This window comes from Pituophis catenifer, unplaced genomic scaffold (genome assembly GCF_029215685.1).
Source record: "Pituophis catenifer annectens isolate HBS135680 unplaced genomic scaffold, rPitCat1.0.hap2 SCAF_2, whole genome shotgun sequence".
In the NCBI taxonomy this organism is placed as follows: domain Eukaryota; kingdom Metazoa; phylum Chordata; class Lepidosauria; order Squamata; family Colubridae; genus Pituophis; species Pituophis catenifer.
In genome coordinates, this window is record NW_027256882.1 from 287,042,202 (window position 1) to 287,069,976 (window position 27,775).

Sequence of the window (27,775 nt, forward strand, 5' to 3'; positions counted from 1 at the left end):
AACAAAAGAGAAGTGATTATATGCTGTAGAAAGAAAACCAAAATATAATGATTAAAATAAATTAAAAGGGACAAAGCTAATTAACAGAAAAATGGGATCCATATAATAATTACATATAATAATGCAAAATTAATCCAAACTTATTGCTAAAACTTATTAAATCTGGACCATACAGAGGCATATTGCATTATCTTCTCATTTTTAGAACAAAGAAACTTTTAAAAAATTAATTACAAATCAATATACGGGATCCTTTTCATAAAATAAGAAGAATTAAGTTTTTTTAGGAGAGTAAAATAATCCTTTTTGCTTTGCCCTAGGCTTCATAAAATCAAAACTCTTTGTAAAAACCACCCCTCAGAGCCATTATCTAACCAAAGTTAATGGATCCAGTTTACCACTTTCTTTACCTACAGTACATTTTTGTAACATGCAAGATAGCATTCATCTTGGAGATCAGCAGTAGATAAGAGTATAACCCAGCATTGAGGGGGGGAGGGGGAAGGATACATATATACTTACGTATAAAGGGAGTCTTTGACTTATGACCACAATTGAGCCCAACATTCCTGTTGCTAAGCAAGACATGCTGAGTGTTGCCCAATTTTTTGATCTTCCTTGTCCCAGTTGTTAAGTCAATCACTGCAGTTATTAAGTTAGTGACACGGTTGTTAAGTGAATCTGGCTTCCCCATTGACTTCGCTTGTCAGAAGGTGGTAATGACTTTGAGATACTGCAACTGTCACAAATACATGCCAGTTGCCAAGCATCTAAATTTTGATCACATGGCCACGGGGATGCTGCAACGGTTGTAACTTTGAAAAACGGTCATAAGTTACATTTTTCAGTGCCTTTGTAACTTTGAACAGTCACTAAGTCAAGGACTACCTATACCTGTATGATATGTGTGAAAAATCTTGGGAGCTGCTTGGGGCAAAGGGATGCTGCTAAGGGAATGGTCAGATAAGAGACAGCATAGTCAAGATCAAGTGAGGTACTAATACCACTCTTTAAAGCCCTAGTAAGACCACACCTAGAGTACTGCATCCAGTTTTGGTCACCACACTAGAAAAAGGATGTTGAGAGTCTAGAAAAAGTTCAGAGAAGAGCAACCAGGATGATTAGGGGACTGGAGGATAAAACATATGAAGAACCGTTACAGGAACTGGGCATGGCTAATCTAGTAAAGAGAAGGACCCGGGGAGACATGACAGCAGTGCTCCAATATTTGGGGGGCTGTCACAGAGACGAGGGGGTCAAGCTATTTTCCTGTGCGCTGCTCCCACTATCCATGCATGGGTTAATCCTTCAGTATTTGGCAACAACTGAGTGAAAGAAACAAAAGGCTCTTCCCCTTCCGGCCCCCAAGCCACACCTCTGTACCCATGATACCCCGTCTTCACTCAGTTGCTGGCAACTACTGAAGTGTTTTTTTGGAGCTCCACAGGTTTTCCAGGTATTGTGCCTCTGTGGGTCTTCTCCTTTCCCTTGCTTTTAAAACTCCTTAGAGTCTTGGCTTTCCCCTTCCCTTAAGCGTCTAGGCGTTTGTTTGTTTTTCTTTTGAATAGTTGCTTTCGCGCCCCGTTTTTTTCTCTCTTGTGCCTGGCGCTTCGGCGCGAGGCACTTTTTACCAGCTGGTGGGGGGAGCAGCGGAGCCTCGCAGCCCGTATTCAACCGGCCGGCTCCTTATCAGATCGGAGCGCTTTCTCCACGTGCGTTGTGACCGCTAGCGTCCCGCGCCCCCCCCAGCTGGCCGGCGGCATCGGATTCCCCCGCTCACACCCTCGATCGGCTGCAGGCACAGGATTGCGAGGCAGAGGACTGCGGGCGGCCTCGCGCTCATCAGCTGGGCGGCGGATTTGAAAACGCCGGCCGCCCACGCAGTCCCGATCAAGCCGCCGTCGCTGATTTCTCGTTGGCGCTAGCGTGAGGGAGAGGAAAGCGCCAGTCACCTCAGCAGCCTTCCCCTGCACAGGGGAGTCGCACGGCACCTGGTCGGACCCTCGGGCCGCCAGTGTAAGTCCGTTGCCAGAGTCGGGCACAGCGGAGCCACGTGCCAGCGCCATATTGGTGGACCTGCGGGCCGCCATTTTGGACAGACTCTACAGCCGGCACCTTCAGAGACCAGCGGGCCGGCTGCAGCCCCCCCCCCACCACGCCTGAAAAGGGGGCTGAGCATCTTCCTCCTCTACCATCTGAGGAGAAGATTTTGCACGCCCCAGCCCCTCGTGGAGAGCTCTGCCCTCTGGTGGCGGTGTGCAGCATCAGGGGGTCTGCCCAGCGCTCTCAAGCTTCAGCCATGCCACACTCCCCCCCTTCCTCGGATATGGAATTGGAGCTTAGCCCTCCTCACAAAAGCAATAAAGGGGGTAAGAAGAAATCCAAAAAGAGGCACTCGAGCGCCACCAGCAGAGCTGCCTCGGAAGGGGCCTTGCCTTTTCAGGACAGAGATGCGTTAAGGAGGCACAACGCTCTCGAGAGACAGTGGGAGAGGGCGCAGAGGGCAGTGGCAGCAACACCATCCAAGGAGCCCGCAGCCTTGGACCTAGCGCGTGCTTCCCCTAGAGGCATGGAGTTGGGGCTCTCATCTGTATCCGACATTGCAGTGACCCCAAGGACTCCAGATGTGCCCAGGTCTGGCCGCAGCACACCTCGCCCAGAGGCAGGCACAGGGCTCACAGCGGAGGCCTCGTCGACCCTCCTCCCTGCACAACCTCTTCGGGCCAGGGAAGCAACTAGCCCTCCGCCAAGCGCTGACCAGCACCCCCAGGGGGGACCTGGGATGGCTCCCCCATTGGACTTTCAGGCCATGTTTTCGGCCGCACTTTCCTCCTTCTTCAGCGCAACCATGCAGCAGTCCTCTCAGGCCCCAATCCAAGCCGCCCCGAGCCAGTCACGGCGCCACCAACCCCAACCCCAGCCTCTTCCCAGGCGAGGTCAGGACTCTTCTTCGGAAGAATCAGACCAAGCAGAGGATGGGCCGGAGGAGATGGAGCTATCAGAGGATGAAGGCCTAGCGCCCGACACACCGGCATTTATAGGCCTCTTCCGTCCGGCCTTGTTCAAGTCCCTGCTCCACAAGGCCTGACTCACAACCAACCTCGGAGTACCAGGGGATGTCACAACCGCGGCCCCACCGGCAGCGGGGCCGCACGACGCCCTTTTCAACCCATCAAAGCCACAGAAGGATTTCATCCCGTGCCCTCAGCTGTTTGCGGAGGTCATCCAGAACCCCTGGGGACAACCAGCTTCCCTGGCCACACCCAGCAATCTGGACAAGAAGCTCTATTGCGCAGCCCCAGAGCTAGAGGACCTCCTAACGCTCCCTACGGTAGACCAGCCTGTGGCAGCATTGTCCTCCGGGGCCTTGATCTCCACTGACCCTCTTGACTCTCTCAAGGCAGAGGAGAAGAGGATGGAGGGGGCCTTCCGTAAGGCACATCAGGCGGCGGGCTGGGCAATCAGAGCTGCGACAGCGACGTCCTTCTTCAACCGTGCGTCGCTTATTTGGCTCCGCCACCTGCAAGACAGGCTACCTCCTGAGGACACCAGGCTCCAGCAGGATATAAACAAGATAATAGCTGCCACTGAATACTCAGCAGATAGTTCTTTAAACGCAGCCAAATTTGCCTCAAGGACTCTAGCCTCAACCCTTTCGGCTAGAAGACTCTTCTGGCTCCGGCCCTGGAAGGCCGATTTCAAAGCAAAATGGAAATTGGTGGCCGCGCCTTACAAAGCCCCAGAGCTCTTTGGCGCTGCGCTGGAACCGTTGCTAGTGGAGGGGAAGGACAAGAGAAAGATCCTCCCATCGACTTACCGCCGCCAGGAACGCCGGTACACTCCTTATCCGCTACAACAGCCCTTTCGTGCCAGCGCGGGACCCAGGGGGTCCTCGTCTCATCGTCCCCACTATCAGGGAGGAGACAGATTCCAGGACCGGCAGCAGTTCCGAGACCGAGGGCGAAACCAGCAGCCAAGGTGCAACTTCCGTGGTGCTGGACCGAAGCCAGCCAAACGAGGGAAGTGACTCCAGGCCCGCAGGCCCCATAGGGGGAAGGCTCATTCACTTCCACCAGCAATGGGCCAAATCAACCTCGGACTCCTGGGTAAGGCGTACGACTGGTTCGGGACTATCTATCGAATTTTCCGGTCAGCCGCCCCATCGGTTTGTCCGTTGTCCAACGCCCCACTCCGCCGAACAGCGGAACTTAATGTCACAGGAGATAGAACACCTCCTGGAAGTCAATGCCATCGAAGCAGTGCCGCACGCCCAGAGGGGGGCCGGGTTCTATTCAACCCTCTTTCTAGTACCCAAGAACTCCGGGGGCTGGAGGGGCATACTAAATTTAAAGCGGCTAAACCTGTCGGTTCAATACCACAGGTTCAAAATGCACTCCCTCAAGTCCATCCTAGCGGGGGTGAGACAGGGTGACTTGCTCCAATCAGTCGACCTCCGGGAGGCCTATCTTCACGTGCCCATTCACCCGGACCACAGGCAGTTCCTGAGATTCGAATTCGCGGGAACACATTACCAGTACCGTGCAATGCCATTTGGACTCTCGTCAGCCCCCCGCACCTTTACCAAATTGGTGGCGGTGGTAGCGGCCAGGCTTCGAACCATCCCGATCAGGTTGCTCTGCTATCTCGACGACATTCTGATCCTGTCCTCCACTCGAGATCAGGCCACCGAAGACATGAAGAGGGTCCTGCAGGTCTTCCAGGATCACGGCTTCACCATAAACTTCGAAAAGAGTCATCTGCAGCCCACCACCAGACTACTTCATCTAGGGGCACTGATAGACTCGGCCAGCGGTCAGGTTTACCTTTCGCCGGACAGAGTCCACAGCATCTGCACTCTGATACAGCAGATCCTGTCGAAGAGGAGAGTGGCCCTGATCCACCTTTCTTGCCTACTCGGAAAGATGGTATCCTGCTTCGGCATCGTTCCGTGGGCACGCAGACATTCGAGACCTCTGCAGTGGTTTTTGCTCCCATTTCAGCGGGCAGGCAGGGCCAACTCCAAACGGACAGTACTCCTCACTCTTCAGGTCCGCCAGTCCCTCAGGTGGTGGATATCGCCTTCACTCCTCAAGGGGTCCAGTTTCCTAGAACCGGAACGACTGATCATCACCACCGACGCAAGCCTTCGAGGGTGGGGAGCCCACCTCCACAACCTGGTGGCACAGGGACAGTGGTCCCGGCAGGAGAGTCAGTGCAGCATCAACCTTCTGGAACTTCGGGCGATCAGACTGGCCCTTCGGGAGTTCCAATCGACGGTGCGAGGACGTCACGTCCTGATCCTGACTGACAACATTTCGGCCAAGGCCCACGTCAACAGAGAGGGGGGCACGAGGTCCCGCACCCTGATGCGAGAGGCCGCCGATCTCTTCAACTGGGCAGAGAGCCACCTGCTCTCGATCAAGGCGGACCACATCTCGGGGGCATCCAATGTCAGAGCAGACTGGCTCAGCAGAGAGACAATAGACCAAGCGGAATGGCAGCTCCATCCACAACTGTTCCGGGAGCTCGCCTCACGCTTCGGAAGCCCGGTGGTAGATCTCTTTGCAACCCCGGCCAACGCTCAGCTTCCCCGCTTCGTGTCACGCTACCCGACACCGCAAGCGGAGGACCACGATGCGCTGCGCTGCAGGTGGCCCGAGGGTCTCCTGTACGCGTTTCCACCAGTGCCCCTAATTCCCCGCCTCATCCGAAAACTGCTATTGGAAAAGGCCGACCTGCTCCTAGTAGCCCCAAACTGGCCCCGGCGGCCGTGGTATGCCGACCTAGTGGCACTTTCCGTGGACCAACCGTGGGTGATCCCGCCACGGCGGCTCGTCCTTCGCCAGGGGGAGGTCACGCACCCAGAACCCCAGTGGCTGCAATTAGCCGTCTGGCATTTGAACGCGTCATCCTGAAAAAGGACAACCTGCCAGATGAGGTCGTGGCCACCATACAAGCGGCCAGACGTCCGTCTACGACCCGCATCTACGAGGCGTCTTGGCAGGCGTTCTGTCGCTGGAGTGCCCGACAACACACCGACCCGACATCAGCGGATGTTCGTGACATCCTGCAATTTCTACAAGCCGGCCTCGATAAGGGCCTGACCCCCGCAACCTTACGAAGGCAGACAGCCGCGCTATCGACGGTCATTGCTTGCCCCCCGTACCAGTCGCTCGCGCACCACCCGCGCATTAAGGGGTTTTTACATGGGGCCACGAACCTTCGACCTCCCGCAGTGCATCGTTATCCATCATGGGACTTGACTCTGGTTCTGCGAGCACTGACCGGACCCCCCTTCGAACCTCTAAACTCAGTCTCTCTCAAGTCCCTCTCATTTAAGGTGACCTTCTTGCTGGCGATCACTTCGGCGAGAAGAGTCTCAGAGATAGCGGCTCTCTCAGTCCGCAAGGACTTATGCATATTTCGTGAATCCACGGTGACGTTACGTTTGGACCCGGCCTTCATCCCAAAGGTTAACTCGTGTTTTCATCGGGCCCAGGAACTCATTCTACCGGATTTCTGTCCTTCACCTCGAGATGCCAGGGAGGAGAGGTGGCACACGCTGGACGTCCGACGCGCTATCCGCATCTACATCCGTCGGACCAAACCCTTCCGTCGCACCGAGGGCCTCCTGGTTTCCTTTAGTCCGAGGTCCATGGGTCAGAAGGTTTCAGCAGCCACAGTCAGCAGATGGATTAAGGCCTGCATCGCTATGGCCTATGATTCAAGCTCCAGACCGGCACCGAGCAGAATCCTCCCCCACTCGACACGCAGTGCGGCCACGTCGGCGGCCTGGGCCACTCAAGCCTCGGTAGCGGACATCTGCAGGGCAGCGACCTGGTCGTCCCTCACACCGTTCATTCGCCACTACAAAATCGATGTGTACAACTCCGCTGAGGCGTCGTTTGGCCGCAGAGTTCTTCAGAAAGTGGTGTCGGAGGTCAACGATAGAGACAGTCAGCCTCCCGCCCAGGGGATTTGAGCTTGGGTATATCCCATGCATGGATAGTGGGAGCAGCGCACAGGAAAATGGACGTTGTCTTACCTGAACGTCCTTTTTCTGGGCGCTGCGTACACTATCCATAACCCTCCCTCTTGGGCTGACTGCTTCCCCTGTGACTGTCGGGGTTCCCTTCTACCGGTCCCTGTTTCAAGTTGATGTTAATAAAGTTGAGTTTGATAAAGTTACTCTTGTGGATTCCTTGTTAGCTGCGCCTTTCGTTCAGACTGGGGTATCATGGGTACAGAGGTGTGGCTTGGGGGCCGGAAGGGGAAGAGCCTTTTGTTTCTTTCACTCAGTTGTTGCCAAATACTGAAGGATTAACCCATGCATGGATAGTGTACGCAGCGCCCAGAAAAAGGACGTTCAGGTAAGACAACGTCCATTTTCCAAGGCACCTGAAGGCCAGACAAGGAATAACGGATGGAAACTGACCAAGGAGAGATTCAGCCTAGAAATGAGGAACTTTCTGACAGTGAGAACAGTCAACCAATGGAACAGCTTGCCTTGAGAGCTCACTTGAGACTTTCAAGAAAAGATTGGACTGGCATTTGTCAGAAATGGTGTAGGGTCTCCTTGAGCGGGGGATTAATCTGTTAATCTGTTAAAGAATCCTGTTAAGGATAGTGCAGTTGAGCAAAAGGTTCAGAAGAGACCCTCTCTAGTTTCTGGGGGGAGGAGGGGAGTTGGAGGGGAGAAGATTGTACTTTCAGACCTGCAAGGGTCTGACAGTGTAAGTTTACAATAAAGTAGCATTAGCTCACCTACTTGCAATTCCCATCTGGTTTACCCCATGCAGCCAACACACATATGCATAAACACATACAATTTTGAGGGACTGATGAGAACTTAGCAAATGCCTCCAGAACCATCATGAGTCCAAGGCATGAGCTTCTTTCTCAGGGAAAATCTATTTCAAGGTACCCTGCCCTTCGCACAAAAAAAGACAACTTTCCAGAGAACTACCTTCTCTTCTCTTGGGAATCCAAAGGTGCTTTTACAAGAGGCAGCTGGACTTTCTGGTTTTTCTTTGAAGATGTTTCGCTTCTCATCCAAGAAGCTTCTTCAGCTCTGATTTGATGGTGGGGAATGGAAGGATTTATACTCCTTGCAGACAGCTGGTCATTTGCATTGTTTCAGGGAGTCGTTGAGGCCACCTGGAAGATTGTCTATGTCCTCTGGGTCACCTGAGTGGTGCAAATGGGTGTTGAAAGGACTGTATTGTAGAGTGGGGATAGATGACGTGGTATCCCTCCCCCTCTGTTGAGAGATTCCCCAGTGGCCTATCCATGATCAGCTAGGTTTAAAATAGAATAGAATAACAGAGTTGGAAGGGACCTTGGAGGTCTTCTAGTCCAACCCCCTGCTTAGGCAGGAAACCCTACACCACTTCAGACAAATGGTTATCCAACATCTTCTTAAAAACTTCCAGTGTTGGAGCATTCACAACTTCTGGAGGCAAGTTGTTCCACCGATTAATTGTTCTAACTGTCAGGAAATTTCTGCTTAGTTCTAGGTTGCTTCTCTCCTTGATTAGTTTCCACCCATTGCTTCTTGTCCTGCCCTCAGGTGCTTTGGAGAATAGCTTGACTCCCTCTTCTTTGTGGCAGCCCCTGAGATATTGGAAGACTGCTCTCATGTCTCCTCTAGTCTTTTTTTTCATTAAACTAGACATACCCGCTTCCAGCAACTGCTCTTCATATGTTTTAGCCTCCAGTCCCCTAATCTTTGTTGCTCTTCTCTGCACACTTTCTAGAATCTCAACATCTTTAGTTTCAGTTTCACTTCTGAGAGAAGACAGACACAAACCAGAAATTAAGTTTTTTTTTATTACCACGTCCATTTGTTCCTCACAACAGACTCAGCCTTTCCTGGCTTTTCCTTATTTATTGGTGTGTATGAGTGTGTGTGTGGCATTTTCCACAAGCCTCAGCTCATTTCTGAGTTTTCTGACAGAGTTTCTACCACTATGTATTCTTTTGCTACATTCTCATCTGTCCATCTCTTATAAAGGTCTTTTTCTCTTCAGCATTTTTGAAAGCTCTGCATGTATCCCTAAATCCAAATGTAAACAGATTTCTCCCTTTTTTTTTTTTTTTTTTTTTTTTTGTTAAGGGTAGTCCTTCACTTATGATTGGTTGCTTAGCAACCATTTGAAATTATGACAGACCCTCCAAAGAGTACAGGTAGTCCTCAACTTACAACAGTTCATTTAGTGACCGTTCAAAGTTGCAACGGCACTGGAAAAAGTGACTTTTGGCCATTTTTTACAGTTACCACCTTTGCAGCATCCCCATGATCGTGTGTTCAAAATTCAGATACTTGGCAAACTGGCCACCCGGCCATGCAAAGGAGCCTAAAGAAGCTACCATCCAAGGCCCACAAGCTGTAACTCCTCTCCGGGTGTTGGTAGCTTTTTAAGGGTGTCTTGCGTGGCTGTACGGCTAGTCTGGGAATCCTGAAGGACAGAGGGTGGCCTTGGAAAGTCCTGGAATGGCTGGGTGGCAATACCTATCCTCCATGTGCCAGTTGCTGCTTCTGACCAGGTTTGGTCCTGTGCCTGCCTGAATAGTCAACTTGGGAGTAGGCCAAGACCTGGGGAACCCTGAGGAATGGGGAGTAGAGCAGTGGGTGCCTCGGAGGTAGGGGAGGCCTGGGGGAGGCAAGCCTGGGCCTGCCTTAGGTCTCCAAAGCCCTTCCCTACTTTTGATGCACCTGATCCTCCACTTAATGACCCACATATTTCTTGAATGATTGTACTGGGGAGAGCAGGAATGGTGGGTCTTTAAGTGAGATGCCTCACTTAATGGCTATCCCAACATGTGACCATAATGGACAGACTCCGTTACGGTTGTATCTTGCACAACTACCTATACAGCCTTTTTCTTTCCTACATTTTGGCCCCCAGCTCTGATTTTCCTTACCACCTTATTATTTTTTCTTCCTTAGCTTTGTTCATCTCTCCCACATCTCTTCTTTCACTTAGTGTGCTCCCTGCCACTTCTTTGACCTGCTGTCCGCTGCTTGTTGCTGATCCTGGGGAGGAAATGGGGGAGCCAGCAAAGCCTTCAATCCAGAGTTAAAGGAATATAAATGATCGGGGAAATTGAGAAAACACAATACTCCCTCCAGAAATAAATTTTGAAATTAGGATAGTTCTGAATGTGCTGATTATGTGGTTGGAAAGCAAGTGTACGTTAAATATGTCATTCAAAGTCCTTATCCTACATACTTAAGTAGGTACATAGCATTCTGTATGTGGACTTGTTTTAAGTATTACCAATATAGTTTCTTAGCCATCTCTAAGTAGAGAACATTTTTTCTTGGTTAATTCTGTTTGCAACTTATCACTCCTCTGTTATGATTACTTTAAAGTTGTGAACGTACTAAGTTCCTGAAGAATGTCAATACAACGGTTTTGTGAAAGGATAGAGGTATATCAGTTTTAGAGCTTTCTCAATGCACAGTTGATATTTATGTGTTGAAGCTTTATTGTGCATTGATAATTCCTTGTAAGGTTCAATGTGTTTTTGTATCAGTCAGAGAAGATTTCCTGTATTCAGCTCAAAAGATCTTATCTCTCTCTTTCTCTTTAGTACAGAGCAGTATTCAGAGATTCCAGGAATACTTTCTTTTTGCTTTAACACCTCAACAAGTCAGAGAAATCTGCATTTCCAGGTAATAACAGAAAACTTGAGCTGAATTTCCTTGTACACAATTTCGTATCATGAAAAACTACCTTAGACATTTTATGTCTAATACTTGCTGGATATTGAGCATTTTGTGAGTTCTCTCAAAGCAAAATTATTACTTCCTTGTGTTTATTATCTTGTATTAGTTGCCCTCCTCAGTGCCTGCAAGTATATATTTCAAACTTTTTATTATGCCAACAAAACTTTGAAAACGATTATTGCTTTATACACTTTGAAAATAATTCAAAGTAGCACATTTTTGCTACTTATTAAAAAGAGTCTGTTGTTTTTCATAGTCTGAGTGAGTTTAAAAAATATAGCTCCTTTAAGAAACTCACTTATTAAATCTAGTTCCATTTTTAAAGAAAATGCTTCTTAATTGGTTTGGTGAAATTCTGGTTCGAATGTTACTGAGGAATTCCTGCCTGTTTGAATCCAGTGGCAATAACCATTTGATTTGTGCATGCTATGTTTCTAGAAAATAACCCCTGTTTATACAGAAATGTAGTGGACTTTTTTTACACAATGCCTATTCTTTAGTTATAGAATATTTATTATATGAATGCAAACTGAACCGTAATTGGATTAGTAGGCCATTTAATATTTTGTTGTTCTGTAGGATACTTGAAACTCCATTATTTCTGTCAGAGAAAAAATGTATATATCATTACCTGCGTACACTGTTTGTTAGGAACGTATACTTATAGAAGTGATATGTACTTGTTGAAATAAAATCAAAATTAACTGTTAATTTATACCACTTCTCATACAACATGTCCAAGAAAACAGACCAATACATCAGAAAGAGTGAATGCCATCAACACAACAAAGCTGAACTCTAGGGACAACTATTTACCCCAAAAATTTCTGTTTTTTCCTTACGGTTTCAGAGATTCACGCTGATGGAAATGCTTATAACTTTGTTAAAAACCTCTATGCTCAGAATATTTCATTTAAACTGTTTTAAGGCGTTTTCCTCACTACTTTGACTGCCTTAGAACCTCTGGAACAGTTGGCTCTTCAGCAACATTTTTCAAACTTCCATTTAATGTTTTCCTTGTTTTAATTTTATTTGTTCCTGTTTGTCAACTCTGGTTTATTCTTTCATTTTACATTTTTATTTATCCTCATTGGTGTTTCTTGCTTTTTGCCAGTGGGCATTTTTACCCCTCCCAATGGTGTGTATGGCCTTGAGTTCCTGTAAATCTGTAATACATGGCAATAAATTCATCCTACACATAGGCATCTTCTTTCTTTGAGCTATTCAGAAAGGGGTATGTTGCTTATTAAGGCTTGACAACAAAAGCAGGATTCATATGCCCCTGGCCTATATGGGTTTTTTTTTTTTTTTTTTTTGCAATTGTATGATCCATTGGAGAACATCTCCAGAAATAAGCATGCAAAACGGGAGACAGTGCCAAGATTTCTCATACGCTGCATTGACCACAATGAATAAGAGGCCCCCATATACTTTACAGGGCAGTTTTTAAATCTAATTTACTTCCAATACTGCGGTCTGACTTTTTGTACCTACACTACAGGTATAGATCCAGTTTGGGCCACAAGAAGGGACTTACCTGCAAACTTGTAGGTAATTTCATACCAAGCCGAGCAATCCTAGTAAATTGATGAAGCATTCTGCTCCAGTTTCAATAAACCTAATAAAAAAGAAGGCAAAAATAATGGTCATTGTCACTAAATGTTTTGATTGGTTGTTTTTGTGCCAACTTAGCCATTGCTGAAACAGAACCAATAGAAGAGAATGTTTGTAGCTCAAGGTTGAATTCTGGGATTCTTGGTGCTCTCTGAGCTTGATGGTTTTCTTGCAGGCGTTTCATTACCAAACTTTAATCCTGATGATCAGATCTTTTGGTTCCTGAATTTTTTACTCGGCAATGTCAGAAAGCAGGTTTGATGAAAAAGTGAATTCTAAGAAAGGAGAAGATGTGTAGCTCAGGGTTGACATGCTAGTGCTAGCACTGATGATGTTACCTAGTTAGGATAATAAAACGTCTGCAAGAAAACAAGCAAGCTCAGAGAACACCAAGGACCCCTGAAAGTGAATCCTACAGGTCTGGACAATAGCACTTAGCTTGTATCTTCAGTCCTGTATGCAACTGATAAGGCCATGATGAGTAACAGTCTATCACAGTTAGTCATGGAGTCCTTAGGTTGCAATTGCCCATGGCTTCAAATATAACAGGCTAATGTTAACAAATGTCATTTGTCCGCTGAGACTTCATACCTCTGAACAAGCCTGTCAACTTTCTTCAACGTTTATTTCTGCCACTGGGAAAGCTGGTTGTATGTTGAAAAGAACTCGCAATGTGGAGAGAGAAACTGTCTTTATCAAATGCATCTGCCCCTCTGATCTTTATTGAACCGGTGGCTGAACACTGGCCGAAGCAAGTTCACGTTGAAAGGTGAAGGTCAGAAAAATCAGCTCTGTCTAAACCATTTCTATTTCCATTGCTACAGGGACTTTTTGCCCGGAGGCAGAAGAGACTACACGGTGCAGGTTCAATTGAGGTGACTTCCATCTTTCTTATCATAACATGTCCATAATGCCTTCCTTTAACTGGAATGAATGGTAACTTAAATTCATTGATTGAACAGTTTTTTTTCTTTTGCAAATAGACTATGCCTAGCAGAAACAAGCTGCCCTCAAGAGGATAATTACCCCAATAGTTTATGCATAAAAGTGAACGGGAAGCTCTTTCCATTGCCGGTATGGTGACTTGAGTTATTTTGATGTATTTATTATTTTGATGTATATGGATGCCCATCTCAAATTCATGATGCTGGGTGACTCACCATGTTAAAAAGAAAATATGAAAGTATTTTTTAAAAATCAAATGTTTGCAGTTCTGCCTGAAACAGAACTTTGTTCAGTCTTTGTACTTAAATCTCCTGGATTTAACATCATATAGCAATAGCAGTAGTGCTTAGGCTTATACACTGCTTCACAGTGCTTTACAGCCCTCTCTAAGCGGTTTACAGAGTCAGCCTATTGCCCCCAATAATTTGGGTCCTCATTTTACCCACCTCGGAAGGAGGGAATGCTGAGTCAAACCTTGAGCCTGGTGAGATTTGAATTGCCAAATTGCAGGCAGTCAGCAGAAGTAGCCTGCAGTACTGCACTCTAACCACTGCGCCACCATGGCTCATATAGTCCAACACTGGAATCTTTAACTGTGGACTTCAACTGGCTGGGGAATTCTGGGAGTTGAAGTTTCACAGGTCTTAAAGTTGCCAAGGTTGGGTATCCTGATGTAGATTGTCCGCTGGAATATTATGGTCTGTTCTGAGGACAGTTAATGCAAGAAAAATTCTGGGAACAGACAAAAAGAAAAAAGAATCCTGCAATTAAAGGTAATCCTCGACTTACAACAGTTTGTTTAGTGACCGCTCGAAGTTACAACAGCACTGGAAAAAGTGACTTATCACCATTGTTCACACTTACAACCATTGCAGCATCACCAGGGTCAAATGATCAAAATTCAGATGCTTGGCAGCTGACTCATATTTATGACGGTTGCAGTGCCTTGGGTCACACGATCCCCTTTTGCGACCTTCTGACAAGCAAAGTCAATTTGGAAGCCAGATTGACTTAACATCTGTGTTGTTAACAACTGCAGTGGTGCACTTAACAAGGGTGGGAAGAAAGGTCATAAAATGGGGCAAAATTCATTTAATATCTGTCTCGCTTAGCAAGAGAAATTTGGGGATCAATTATGGTCATAAGTCAAGGACTACCTGTATTTGCAAAAAAAAAATAAAAATAAGAACACCTTTTCTCTGATTATCTTTGCATTTCTTGTTCTAGTTTTCCTTTTCTACACGAGAAAGGCTAGAAAGAGATATTTCCAGGGCTGCCTATAACCTGTGATAATAATGTTTGAAATAACCTTGTAACTCCAGATGCTAAAGGCATTATGGCCTTTTTACTGTCCCTGAAATATGTCATCAAGTCATAAGAACCGCAGCCCTTACTTATGTGGGAATGAGCTCCAGGGGAATACATTCACTCAGCTTTGTACCAAATACCTCAAAAGAACTAAGCACATGTTTAATGCTTCTGCAGGCATCAGTTGAACCTGTTCATAATTTTAGATGCATGTACTACAGCCCCTATTCCAGATATGTTGTGGGGGGAAATAGAAAGACGAAAGAGCATTAGATAACATTTGCTGTCTTGAGTTATTTATAAAAATAATAAAGGCGAGCTAAAAATAAAGGAAAATATATGATTGGGAAAATGCTGTGTTTTTCAGGGATACGCACCTCCACCTAAAAATGGAATTGAACAGAAGAGGCCTGGACGTCCCTTGAATATTACATCATTAATTAGACTTTCCTCTGCGGTGGCAAACCAGATTTCTATATCCTGGACATCTGAAATTGGAAAGGTAAGCTGTACGCAACAAGATAGTTCCCACCCACCCACCCACTTTAAGTTACTATGCTCCTTTCTGTATCTGCTATAGATCAGTGTTTCTCAGCTGTGGCAACTTTAAGATGAGTGGACTTCAACTCCCAGAATTCCCCAGCCAGCAAAGCCTTGCTGGTTAGGGAATTCTGGGAGTTGAAGTCCAACCATCTTAAAATTGCCAAGGTTGAGAAACACTGCTGTAGATTAAAGTTGAGCATGTTAATTCTTCACTACATAGTAGAACTCACTCATTCTTTTATGATTTTCCCCTTGTAGAATTACTCAATGTCTGTGTATCTCGTGCGCCAGCTGACTTCAGCAATGTTGCTACAGAGATTAAAATTGAAGGGTATTAGGAATCCTGATCATTCTCGGGCACTAAGTGAGTAAAGCCGTTCTTGCATATATATTTTTTTCTGATTTCAGAAATCTATTATTAGGCTCCAGTTTTCTCCAGCAAATGTACTCAGGTGAAAGCAGTTGGGTAGTTCCTTACCAAAGTATACTTGGGAGTTCCACATGAATGTGAATATTTCTCGTATTGTCTTAACAAGATTGTAGCTGGAATAAAATGATGACTTTTGTTTTAGAGAAAGCTGAAAAGAGATGAAACATAAAACAGACTAAAAAATTTCCAGGCAACCTTTAAAATGCAAAGAGATTAAGTTTATACAGGTAATTTTCATCTTACGATCACAATTGAACCCAAAATTTCCATTGCTAACCTATTTCTCCTCCAGATGCATTTCTCCTCCAGATAGAGGCAGGTAATCCTTTACTTACGACCACAATTGAGCCAAAATTTCTGTCATTGAGACATTTGTTCAGTGAGTTTTGCCCGATTTGATGACCTTTCTTGCCAAAGTTGTTAAGTGAATCCCTGCGGCTGATAAGTTAATAACCTGGTTGTTAAGTGAGTCTGGATTCCCCATTGACTTTGCTGGTCAGAAGGTTGCAAAAGATGATCATGTGCCCTTGGGACACAGCAACGGTCCTAACTATGAACCAGTTGCCAAGAATCTGAATTTTGATCACATGATCATGGGGATGCTGCAAAGGTCGCAACTGTGAAAAACGGTCATAAGCCACATTTTTCAGTGCCATTGTAACTTTGAATGGTCACTAAACGAACTGTTGTAAGTCAAGGACTACCTGTAATTGTACACTGGAAGCAAGGGTGCTTATTCAGCAGGTTCTGGAAAACCGGTAGTGGAAATTTTGAGTAGTTCGGAAACCAGCAAATACCACCTCTGGCTGGCCCCAGAGTAGGGAGGGAATGGAGATTTTGCAGTATCCTTCCCCTGGCGTGGGAAGGGAATGGAGATTTTGCAGTATCTTTCCCCTAGGAGTGGGTAGGGAATGGGGATTGTGCAGTAGCCTTCCCCTGAAGTGGGAAGGGAATGGAGATTTTGCAGTATCCTTCCCCTGCCACACCTATCAAGCCACACTATGCCCACCAAGCCTCGCCCACAGAACCGGTAGTAAAAAAAATTGAATTCCATCCATGACTGGGAGGCAAGCATTTGTAAGGCGAGGTTTTTCAAAAGTTATACCACAGAGCTTCATTTTTTTTAATATTATGTTGGATTTTTGAATGATAAGCAGGTAAAGCAGAACTTTTATTAGCCGCTGTATTTAATATGACAGTCCTTCTGCATTTTTAATACTTCTCTCTCTTTTTTCCCTCTCAGTTAAAGAAAAACTCACTGCTGACCCAGATAGTGAAATTGCTACAACCAGCCTCCGGGTATCATTGATGTGTCCTGTAAGTAAAACTAGGAGAAAGTCCTCTTGACTTTTTTTTTTTTTTGATTAAGCCTCTATCATAAAAACACATTAATAATGTGTATGCTTTGCTGTGGTTCCAATTTTATGGGGAACATTACATGGAATACATACTTTCTGCTTGGAATTCAAAGCTTCCTATAATATTAAGAAATGAATAGTTGACCCCTTCTTCTTTGTGGCAGCTCCTCAAATATTGGAAGACTGCTATCATGCCATCCCTTGTCCTTCTTTTCATTAAACTAGATACACCCAATTCCTGCAACCGTCCATTGAATTTTTTAGCTTCCAGTCCCCTAATAATCTTTGTCGTTCTTCTCCGCTCGCTTCCCATTTAATCTTAATTATCACCAGAAATAAATATTGTCTGGGTGTGGATTTCTGGAAGTTTAAGTCCACACATCTTAAAATTGCCAAGGTGGGGGGAAAATATTTTTCCAGTAATTAGACATGAACCCGGTCTGTGGGAGATGCTCTAATTTAGATCCTTGCATTTGGGAGGGATTTGACCATACGTCCTAAACGGGGGCCTTCCGTTTCATTTCCTGAGAATGGAATTTCTTCTTCCTCCCTGTTCTCTTTCTACCCGTCTGGGTCTCCAGCTGGGGAAAATGAGGCTGACAATCCCCTGCCGTGCCGCCACTTGTACTCACCTACAATGCTTTGATGCCGCTCTCTATCTTCAAATGAATGAGAAGAAGCCGACCTGGATCTGTCCTGTGTGCGACAAGAAAGCAACATATGAGAATCTCATCCTGGATGGGTAAGAACCCAGATAAGGGCTTCCTTCCAAGCGTGCGGGGTGGAGTTTTATATGTAATAACTGATAACCCAGTGTTGCCCAGGTATTTATTTATCCCAATCCCTATATTCTACAGGGAACAGCCTTTGAGGTATTTATCTGCATTAGCAGGCACCTCCCTCGACAACTTGCCCTTTTTGCTTGAAGCTGAGGGCCTAGGGTGGTTTTTTTTTTTAAGAACCAATCCCCCTTACCAGAGGGAGCTGCCTTGTGGAGTACTATGAAGCTGTTACCATGGCAACTCCACTGTGCTGTACAGTAGAAGCCATTTTAAGGCACAACAGGCTGTATCTTAACAGAACTTGAATCCAAAATGCACACTATCACTGTCAAAAGTACTGTGATTTGACACTATAACTATAATTCATTCCTTTTCATTTCTGTGGCCCAGGCGTTCCAATGTTATGCTGGAACAAACACACACAGACACATACTTACCCCCGCAGTATTTTTTTTCCAGAGTAAGTCATCTGTGTACCAGATTTGGTTGAAATTGCTCGAGGCGTTCCAGAGTTATGCTGGAACATACTCTTTAGCCAGGTTCTTCCTACGTAAACCAAGATTTTTATGCAGCCCTAGTTCAGTGAAATCTCAATCCACTAGTTTCTAGGCTTTTTTTCAAGCAGCCAGCAAGCACTCTGCTGCCCATTGGGAGACTAAGGAGACTAAGATAGATCTATTTTGGATTTATTAGTCCTCATCAGTTAGCCACACCCTCATCCCATGTATCCTCCCTGTAAAAGTACAGTATTTGTTTTCTTTTCATATAAAGGCCTACGAAAACAAAAGATAGATAGATAGATAGATAGATAGATAGATAGATAGATAGATAGATAGATAGATACACACACACACACACACACACACACACTGTATAAGATCCCCCCCCTTTTCCTTCCCAAAAACTAAGCTGCATCTTATACTCTGGTGCGTCTTATACTCTGAAAAATACAGTAATTGTAATAATAATGTAATAATTCTCTTCTTCAGATTACAAAAAGCAGTTGAACCACAGTACTAAAGTTTCTCGCATATGCTTAAATGAAAGACAGTTTTAAATATAAGGCAGGGTTATAAGGCAGGGTTGTATTTTTTTTTATCCTAGCTTCCCTATCTATTCCTGATTCCCTTTAATAATAACTTTTGCAGGTGCATGTTCATATATGTGTCTGAGTATATGCGCAGAAACTGCAACTCAAAAAAGGGTAAAAGAAAGAAAAATAATTGAATTAAGAGCTAATTAAAATAATTTCCATAAAATAAGATACTCCCGCTTATACACTGGTGAACCAGCTACACATACCCTGCTTCCCCCAAAATAAGACATCCCCTGATAATAAGCCCTCCCGAGCTCCGTTTTCCCTGGCAGAGGGTTGCAGGAGGCCATTGCAGACAAAAACGGAGCTCAGGAGCCTGTTTTCACTGGCAGAGGCACCGCGGACTGACCTACCCCCGCTGTAGTGTCTCAATATGTGCCTTGCGATAGAAGGTTATATCTGAATATCTGTAGTGAGGGTGGAGGTTCGTTCTCCGAGCTTGTGGGTGATTTCCGAAGTTTCGTTACCAGGCTAGGTAACATCTTCAGTGGAGTTTAGGGTAACGGTATCAGCTTGGTAACTGTTGTGGTCCACCAGCAGCCTGCAGAGCTGGCAGTGAGGAGGCTGGGGAAGAACATGGGCCAGTCCTGGAGTCTGGAGAAGGCTCGGACGAGGGCTCTGCATCAGAGGCAGAGATGGAGCCAGGGCCATCTGGGAGTTATGCGCGGACTCCGGAGCTTCCAGAGTTGGACATCAGAGAGGCAGAGGAACAGGAGCCTGTTCCTAGTTTGCGCATACACAGATCTTCCAGAAGGCACGAACAGCTAAAACAAAAGGGATGACTCGGGAGTAAGGCCTGAAGATGATTGGTCCCTCCCATAAGGCTTAAAAGAGGAGCAAAGGCACATGGGCCCTTTGTAGGAAAGCAACGTTGTTAAATCTGTTCCCAGTCGGCATCTCTGTTTGATTCTGGGCTGCGTATGGCTTTGCCAAGTAGGCCTTTGCAGCGTGTCAAGGGAGATAAAGGTGTGTGATTCTCTCAAAGGACTTTTTGCAACTAATTGGGACTCAGCTAATGAATGAACGTAATTCACAGCTGTTGCAATAAAAGAGGTTTTTGGGGCTACTCGTGTGTTTTAATGACTCAGGAAGCCTAGGTCACAACAGTAACGAAACGTTCGGAAACCACCCCACAAGCTCGGAGAAAGAACTTCCACCCTCAATATCTGCCTTTTTAAACAGCATCTGTTTCTCTATAAAGATGGCACCCTTCCCCTTGTGTGCACAAACAATTGAAAGATAATGGGAAAAATCATTTTGTGTTCGGGTAAATGTATTGCTACAAAAGAGCTCCTAAAAATCATACAGATAGTCCTCGACTTAACAAAGGTTCATTTAGTGACCGTTCAAAGTTGCAACATCATTTTAAAAAGTGACTTGTGACTATTTTTCACGCTTATGACAGTTGCAGCATCCCCATGGTCACGTGATCAAAAGTTGGATGCTTGGCAATTGACTCATATTTATGACCTTTGCAGTCCCGGGATCATGTGATTGCTTTTTATGGCCTTCTGGGAAGCAAAGTCAAAGAGGGAAACCAGATTCGCTTAACAGCCGTGCTATTAATTTAACAACTGCGGTGATTCACTTAGCAGTTGTGGCAAGAAAGGTCGTAAAATGGGGCAAAATTCACTTCACAACTGTCTTTCTTCGAAACAGAAATTTTGGGCTCATGTGGTCGCAAGTCAAGGACTACTTGCAGTAACTAGTAGGTATACTCCATGTTCTTCGGAGTATAAGACACACTTTTTCCCCCCTAAAAGAGCTTGAAAATTTGGGTGCATCTTATACTCCGAATGTAGCTTTTTCGAAGCTTTTTTGCAGCCCTAACGCGCTAGCGAGTGAAGCGATCTTCCGCGCTTTGCCTGCTTTTCTCATTGCTGCTCCCTCCGACGATCAGCTGTGCTTTAGAAGCTGTTTTAGGGGATAAAAAGTGTGTGCACGCTCAAAACCAGCAAACTAATGACCAGCTAGCCAGATGAATACCTGGTAGGCAGATTTCCCCCTCCCTCCCGCCCCCATTTTCCTCCCCAAAAACTAAGGTGCATCTTAATACTCCGAAAAATACGGTAGTAGTTCATGTGAATAATAACTGCTGGATATGGGAAGGATGCTCCAGAGTGTTTCCAAGGAAAGTATCTGCACGATTAATGGAAACACGCTGGTAATGTTTAATATGCTCTTTTCCAGGCTCTTTATGGAAATTTTGAATGAATGTTCAGATGTTGATGAGATCAAGTTCCAGGAGGACGGTTCCTGGTGCCCTATGAGGCCCAAGAAGGAGCCTTTGAAAGTCGTTAGCCCACAGTGCCCCAAAATGGAAAGTAAGTAATTTGTAGTGATTTGTTTTTTTCTGTTGGGCTGGGAAGTTATCCCTGCTGATCTGGGTTGAACTTGGTACTCCTCCAGTTTTTTTGAAGGACAGAAACCTTAACACACCCTTCCTGGAGCACAACAAGCTTAACAGATGTGGAAGGGAATGCCCCAAATGGGCCTTTAGCTTTGAAATGGGCTGCTTTCAGTTTATTTATTTTTATTGTATTTAGTTATTTGTATCCTGTCTTTACAAACATCCCAAGGTGACCATATTTAACACATCTTCCTCCTGTTTTCTCCACAACAACCCTGTGGAGATGGGTTGGACTGAGGGATTGGTCCAAGGTCACCCAACTAGCTTTCATGGTTAAGGCAGGACTAGAACTCTCAGTCTCCTGGTGATTGGCCCAAAGTCTCCCAATTGGCTTTCATGGCTAATATGGGACTAGAATTCACATTCTCCTAGTGATTGGTCAAAGACACCCAGCTGGCTTTCATGTCTAAGGTGGGACTAGAACTCACAATCTCCTGCTTTCTAGTCTGGCACCTTAACTACTAGACCAAACTGGTTGCTATTTTCACTCTTTTTACTGACATCTGTCCTAGAGTGCACAATCACTCCCAAGGACTCTCCTTTCACTATCTTTTTTATTAATTAAAGAAAGCAAAAGCAAAAACAAAAACCAAGGAACAGGAAAATACATCTATACAAAATAAACTTTGCACTACAGCAAAGATTGAAATAACACTATGATGATGAAAACTTATTTTCTGGATGACTACAGAATTGTAAGGCTTTAATATAAACGGTGTCCCATGATGAAACTGGGTGTGATTAATTTTGGTGAGCAAAAGTTTGACCAAGTAAAAACAACTACAATTTTTGCACCTCAAGAAGAAACCTTTGCCAGTACTGTGGGGTCCTTGATGCTCTCCGAGCTTGGTTTTTATTCTTGCAGACATTTCATTGCCCAGCTAAGTAACATTATCAGTATTAGAAGGGAATGGGGTTTGCTCTCTGATTATATACTAGTCAGTGGCTTGTTCTGCTAGTGCTGGTGGGTCCTCATTTGAGTGAACTCGGAAGGACGGAAGGCTGAGTCAACCCAGTTGAATTACAACTGCTGTCTATCCCCCCCTGCCCCCCCCCCCTTTAGTCCTGCACTCTCCAGGTTCTGCCATGATCAGTAAGCAGGGCTCAACTCCTGCTGGCGAGGTCAACAAGAAAAAGGTGGACGTCATCGATCTCACCGTCGAAAGTTCTTCTGACGAAGAGGAGGATGCCCCGCCCAAACGGAAATGCATATACATGTCCGACACACAAGCAAGTCCCACAAAAGGGTTGGTTCATTTTCCTCTTTGTAGGGGCCGCCCTCAGCGTTGGATGCTTTGGGTTGGATCATAGGTGGATAGTTGAATCAAATTATATATATATATTTTTTCATTTTCTAAATTTTTAGTTTAGAAACCAAGTTTAGCCAGACGAGGGTCTAAGAGGCCCTCATCATAACTTGGTAGATCAGTTTGTCTTTAGTCTTTATTTGATTTATATACCGCCCTACTCCCGAAGGACTCAGGGTGGTGAACAGCCAAACAATAAAATACATAAATACAAAATTTAAAAAACAGAATAAAACTGAATTAAGCAAATTTGGCCCAGACAGATTTAAAAAACCCCAATCATTTAAAAAACAGATTAAAATTTACGTATTAAAAGGGGAAAAAGATTAGGCCAGGCCCGCCTGGTGGAATAAAAAAGTCTTGAGAGCGTGGCGGAAGGTGCGCAGATCTGGGATCCTCCGTATCTCTGGGGGGAGCTCATTCCAGATAGTAGGTGCCCCCACAGAGAAGGCTCTCCCCCTGGGGGCCGCCAGTTGACATTGTTTGGCCAACGGCACCCGGAGGAGCCCCTCTCTATGAGAGCGTACCGGCCGGTGGGAGGCTATTGGTGGTAGTAGGCGGTCCCGTAAGGTTGGATGAAGCTTCCTAATCTACCAGTAGAAGAAAATACAGGTGGTCCTTGATTTAAGACCACAAATGAGCCCAACATTTCCATTGCTAAGTGAGACATTTGTTCAGTGAGTTTTGCCCCACTTTACGACTTTTCTTGGCACAGTTGTTAAGTGAATCAGTGCAGTGGTTAAGTTAGCCACTCTGTTGTTAAGTGAATGTGGCTCCCCCATTAACGTTGCCTGTCAGAAAGGCGCAAAAGGTGATCGTGTGTCCCCAGGAAACTGCGACCGTCATAAATTTGAGTCAGTTGCCAAGTGTCTTAATTTTGATCATGTGACCATGGAGATGCTGCAACAGTCATAAGTGTGAAAAATGATCATATGTCACTTTTTTTTTCTGTGCCGTAACTTCAGACGGTCACTAAACAAACTTTTGTAAATCGAGAACTACCTGTGTTTGTAGCTCGGGGTTGAACTGCAAACTCCTTGGTGCATTCTGAGCCTTGTTGTTTCCTTGCAGATGTTTCATTACCCGAACTAGAGTAATATCATCCGTGAATCCTTATCATCCCTGATGATGCCACCTACTTTTTTTTTTTTTTTAATTTGATTTATATGCCGCCCTTCTCCGGAGACTCAGGGCAGCTTACAAAGCGCTAAGCAACAGCCTTCATCCTTTTGTATATTTATACAAAGTCAGCTTATTGCCCCCACAAACTGGGTCCTCAATTTACTTACCTTAGAAAGGATGGAAGGCTGAGTCAACCTTGAGCCTATTCCATTCCACTCCATGTTTTCTATTTATTCTATTCTATTCTATTCTGTTCTATTCTATTCTATTCTATTCTATTCTATTCTATTCTATTCTATTCTATTCTATTCTATTCTATTCTATTCTAATTTCATTGCATATTCTTTTCTATTCTAATCCATATTCTATTCTTATTTCCTTTGCATATTCTATTCTATTCTACTCTACTCTACTCTACTCTACTCTACTCTACTCTACTCTACTCTACTCTACTCTACTCTATTCCATATTCTATTCTCATTCCATTGCATATTCTATTCTATTCTTTTTTTTTTTTTAATTTGATTTATATGCCGCCCTTCTCCAGAGACTCAGGGCGGCTTACAGTACGTTAAGCAATAGCCTTCATACTTTTGTATATTTATACAAAGTCAGCTTATTGCCCCCACAATCTAGGTCCTCATTTTACCTACCTTAGAAAGGATGGAAGGCTGAGTCAACCTTGAGCCTGGCGAGATTCGAACTTGCAGTAATTGCAGACAGCTGGTGTTAATCACAATGCTTTTAGTCTGCTGAGCCACCAGGCCCTTTTTTACCCATTACTTGGGTAATGAAATGTCTGCAAGAAAACAAGCAAGTTCAGAGAGCACCAAAGACCCCACAGCTTCTTAAGTTTTATAGCGGGGTCTTAATGCCTGCTATATTCTGAGACACTTTATTTAGTTTATGTGTGTGTGTATGTGTGTGTGGGAATGTGTATAGGTCTGGCCCAGTGACTGAAGATCAGCAATTGCTCTCACACCTTCTAAAGAAGGGGTGTCAAACTCAATTCCATTGAGGGCTGCATCAGGGTTTTGTTTGACCTTGGGGGGCCAGGTGGACGTGCCTGGGGTGGGCACGGCCAGCTCGATGTCCTTTGTGTCGGGGGCAGCTGTGGTGGCCTGGGCGTGGCTGGGGGGGATCCATTGTCTCTAGCGGAGAAAGGCAAGACCAGGCAGAGAGACAAACCCTTGTCCTCCAGAGGAGTCTTTCCATCCCTCTCAGGCCACACGGAGGACCCCTGGACGTTGGCACATGCCATCCAGAGCCCTTTCCTGTTCCTTCTTGGATGCTCAAATGCAAAAGGAAAAACATTGCTCGATGCCTCCTTGCCTTATGATCAAATGCCAGTTTTGCTAGTAGTTTGTTTTGCTAGTACTCTGCCAGTGAAAACGGAGCTCAGGAGGGGTGCGGGTGTTTCTCCCGAGCTTCGTTTTCAGCTGCGACGGCCTCCTACAGCACTCTGCCAGTAGAAATGGCCGCCACCAGGTTGTAGATCATCACTCAGTCGGCCTGGGCCAGGCCGAGGCACTGCGGGATGGTCTTGTTGTGGTTCGCCAGCAGCCTGCAGAACTGGCAGCGGAATCGGACAGCGATGAGGCTGAGGAAGAACATGGGCCAGTCCTGGAGGCTGGGGAAGGCCCGGATGAGGGCTGTGGGTCGGAGGCAGAGATGGGCCAGGGCCATCAGGGAGTGATGTGCGGACTCCGGAGCCTCCAGAGGCTGACAGCAGAGAGGCAGAGAAACAGGAGGAGCCAGTTCCTAATGCACATATGAGAAGAGCTGCCAGAAGGCAGGAGCAGATAAAGCAAAGAGGACGACTCGGGAGTAGGGCCAAGAGATGATTGGCCCCTCCCATAAGGCTTAAAAGACCAGCAACATTTCTTGGGCTCTTTGTCGGAAAACAACCGTTGAGAGAATTGCACTTATCTCTTGTCGGCGTCTTCTGCTTTTGAACTTTTGCCAAGAGAAGCCTTTGGCAGTTTGCCTAATTAGACCAAGGTTGGTGATTAGGCTGAAGAATTTGTGTTATGAAGAGTTTGTTTTAATTTAATTCGGACTACGCTGAGAATGAGTTAATTCTCAGCTGTTCTAATAAAGTTTATTTGTTTTGGAACCGTTTGTGTCGATTACTACCTACTTGGGCCTGGGTCACAACAGGCCTTTGGCTGTTTCCAGGACGGTGACGCGGGCCAGATCTAACCACCCCGCGGGCCGGAGTTTGACACCCCTGTTCTAAAGAGTGACCTAGCTGAACTTGTACAAACAGGACGCTGTTAGCTTTCCATCCTCAGAGCTCTTACATTGCCTGACTTTTTGTGAGCCCTTCTGCCTTTCACAAGGGTGCCCTTGTGCTCTGCTTTACCCCCACACCTGCATTTCTTTCCATAGCTCAGCAGTGGTTTTACTTTAAAATTAGCCGTTCTTAAGAAATCCTCCTGGCTCTGAGATGTTAGAAGATCCTGTGGCATTGGTTTTCCAGGAAACAGGGTTGGTTTCATGGTTTTTATTACTCATAAAGGAGAATATTTGTAGCTCAGGATTGAAATGAGAAATCGTTGGTGCTCTCTGAGCCTGGTTGTTTCCTTGCAGATGTTTCATTAGGCAAAGTAACATCATCAGTGCTAGTCATTATTTATTAGTCATTTAGTAAAGGCATCATTTTTTAATTATAGCGTTGCATTTTTAAAATATATTGAGAGTTAATTATGGCATTAATACCATAATTATTAATTATTTTAATTATGGCAGTATATAAGAGTGATTAATAAAATCATGATTGGGGACTCTCCTGTTTAACAGATATAAATTCAAATGTGACAAATCTATACCTCTTCCAGTGACCTACGCAAGTGCTTTGGTGTGATATTGTACAGGTCCGTCAGTCCTGGTGTGCCTGGCGGCCCGGGGCTGAAACCAAAATGGATGCTTACGTGCATGCACACTGAGTGTGTCATGTCCCTGTCGGAATCTGAATCCGAAGGGGAAGATGAACAGCTGACAGAGAGCGAGAGAGTGGCTCCGTTGGCTATGGAAGAAACTGGGGAAGGGCAATGTCAGGCTAGGCAGAGCAGGGGAGAGGTAGAACAAGGAAGAGGGGGTTCAGATGAAGACCAAGGCCCACCCCCCTCCTCATCCTAGGCAGCGCAGGGAGGAACGGAGAAGAGAGCAACGTAGGTTGCGTGGTTTACGAGGGAGGAAAGGGCCCCGATTCCCTTTATAAGGCACACCTGCTGATGGAGTTTAAAAGGAGAGGCAAATGGGAGGAGTGGTTGTCGGGAACAAACGCTGAGTTCATCTTGTGTTTATCTGCGTTCCTGGCATCCTCCCAACTGGTTTGATTTACTGCCATGCTACTTCACTTCTGGAACTCCTTATCTTGCTGCCCTGCTGGATTCATTACCTTATCTTGCCTTGTTGGATTTATAGTTTTAAGTTTTCTGCTTATGTTGTGGCCCGCCAGCGGCCTGCACGAATTGTTGCTGATCCCGACGAGGAGGAGGCTGGTGTGGTGCTGCACCAGCAGCCTGTGCAGCCGGTGCTCGAGTCGGACAGGGAGGAGGCTGAAAAAGATGTAGTGCCAGAGGCGGGGATTCATCCAGGCCCTTCAGAACCTCCAGAGGCTCCTTTAAGTGAAGAGGATGAAGAGGAGGAGCCTCTTCTCAATGCACGGGCATGCAGAGCTGCCAAAAGGCAGGAGTGGTTCCTCAGGAGGAGGTCTCCTCGAGAGTAAAGCTTGGGGCTAATTGGCCACTCCCTTAGCCTATTTAAGAAAGAATGCAGCTTGCAACAAGCTGCAGGAAACAACTTTAGTTCGCTAATCATCGCGTTGGGATTTCTCTGCATCCTTGCTTCTGGGCTTTCTGCCAACTCCAATAAGACTCTGGCTATCTTATCTGTGGAATTCTGGCAGGCTGTTAAGAATGCTTATTAACAGCCGGCATTTGCTAAAACTGCGTTATTTGAGTAAACTAAGTTTTGTTCAGAGTTTGTGTGTGCTGTGTTCTTTGGGTTCCGTAGCTGGGGCAGAACAGCTTACAACGTTTCGGACTGAAGTATTGTCAGCCAAAGACTATTACAGGTTGGTGGAAGAGCTCTCTCCAGGCCGGAGAGTTGAAAGGGACATTG

General features: G+C 45.7%; 1 protein-coding gene across 9 annotated transcripts in view; it reads left to right on the forward strand.

Annotated features, from left to right (window-relative positions):
• PIAS2 (protein inhibitor of activated STAT 2) overlaps positions 1-27,775 on the forward strand; it is a 90,961-nt gene that overhangs the window by 15,228 nt on the left and 47,958 nt on the right. For all 9 annotated transcript variants that reach the window (XM_070938955.1, XM_070938959.1, XM_070938958.1 and 6 more), the window contains exons 3-11: positions 10,597-10,678; positions 13,171-13,221; positions 13,330-13,420; positions 14,967-15,101; positions 15,401-15,506; positions 16,816-16,889; positions 17,512-17,672; positions 20,999-21,132; positions 22,282-22,465. In XM_070938955.1, coding sequence (XP_070795056.1) covers positions 10,597-10,678; positions 13,171-13,221; positions 13,330-13,420; positions 14,967-15,101; positions 15,401-15,506; positions 16,816-16,889; positions 17,512-17,672; positions 20,999-21,132; positions 22,282-22,465 — 1,018 coding nt within the window. The remainder of the gene's footprint in view (positions 1-10,596; positions 10,679-13,170; positions 13,222-13,329; positions 13,421-14,966; positions 15,102-15,400; positions 15,507-16,815; positions 16,890-17,511; positions 17,673-20,998; positions 21,133-22,281; positions 22,466-27,775) is intronic.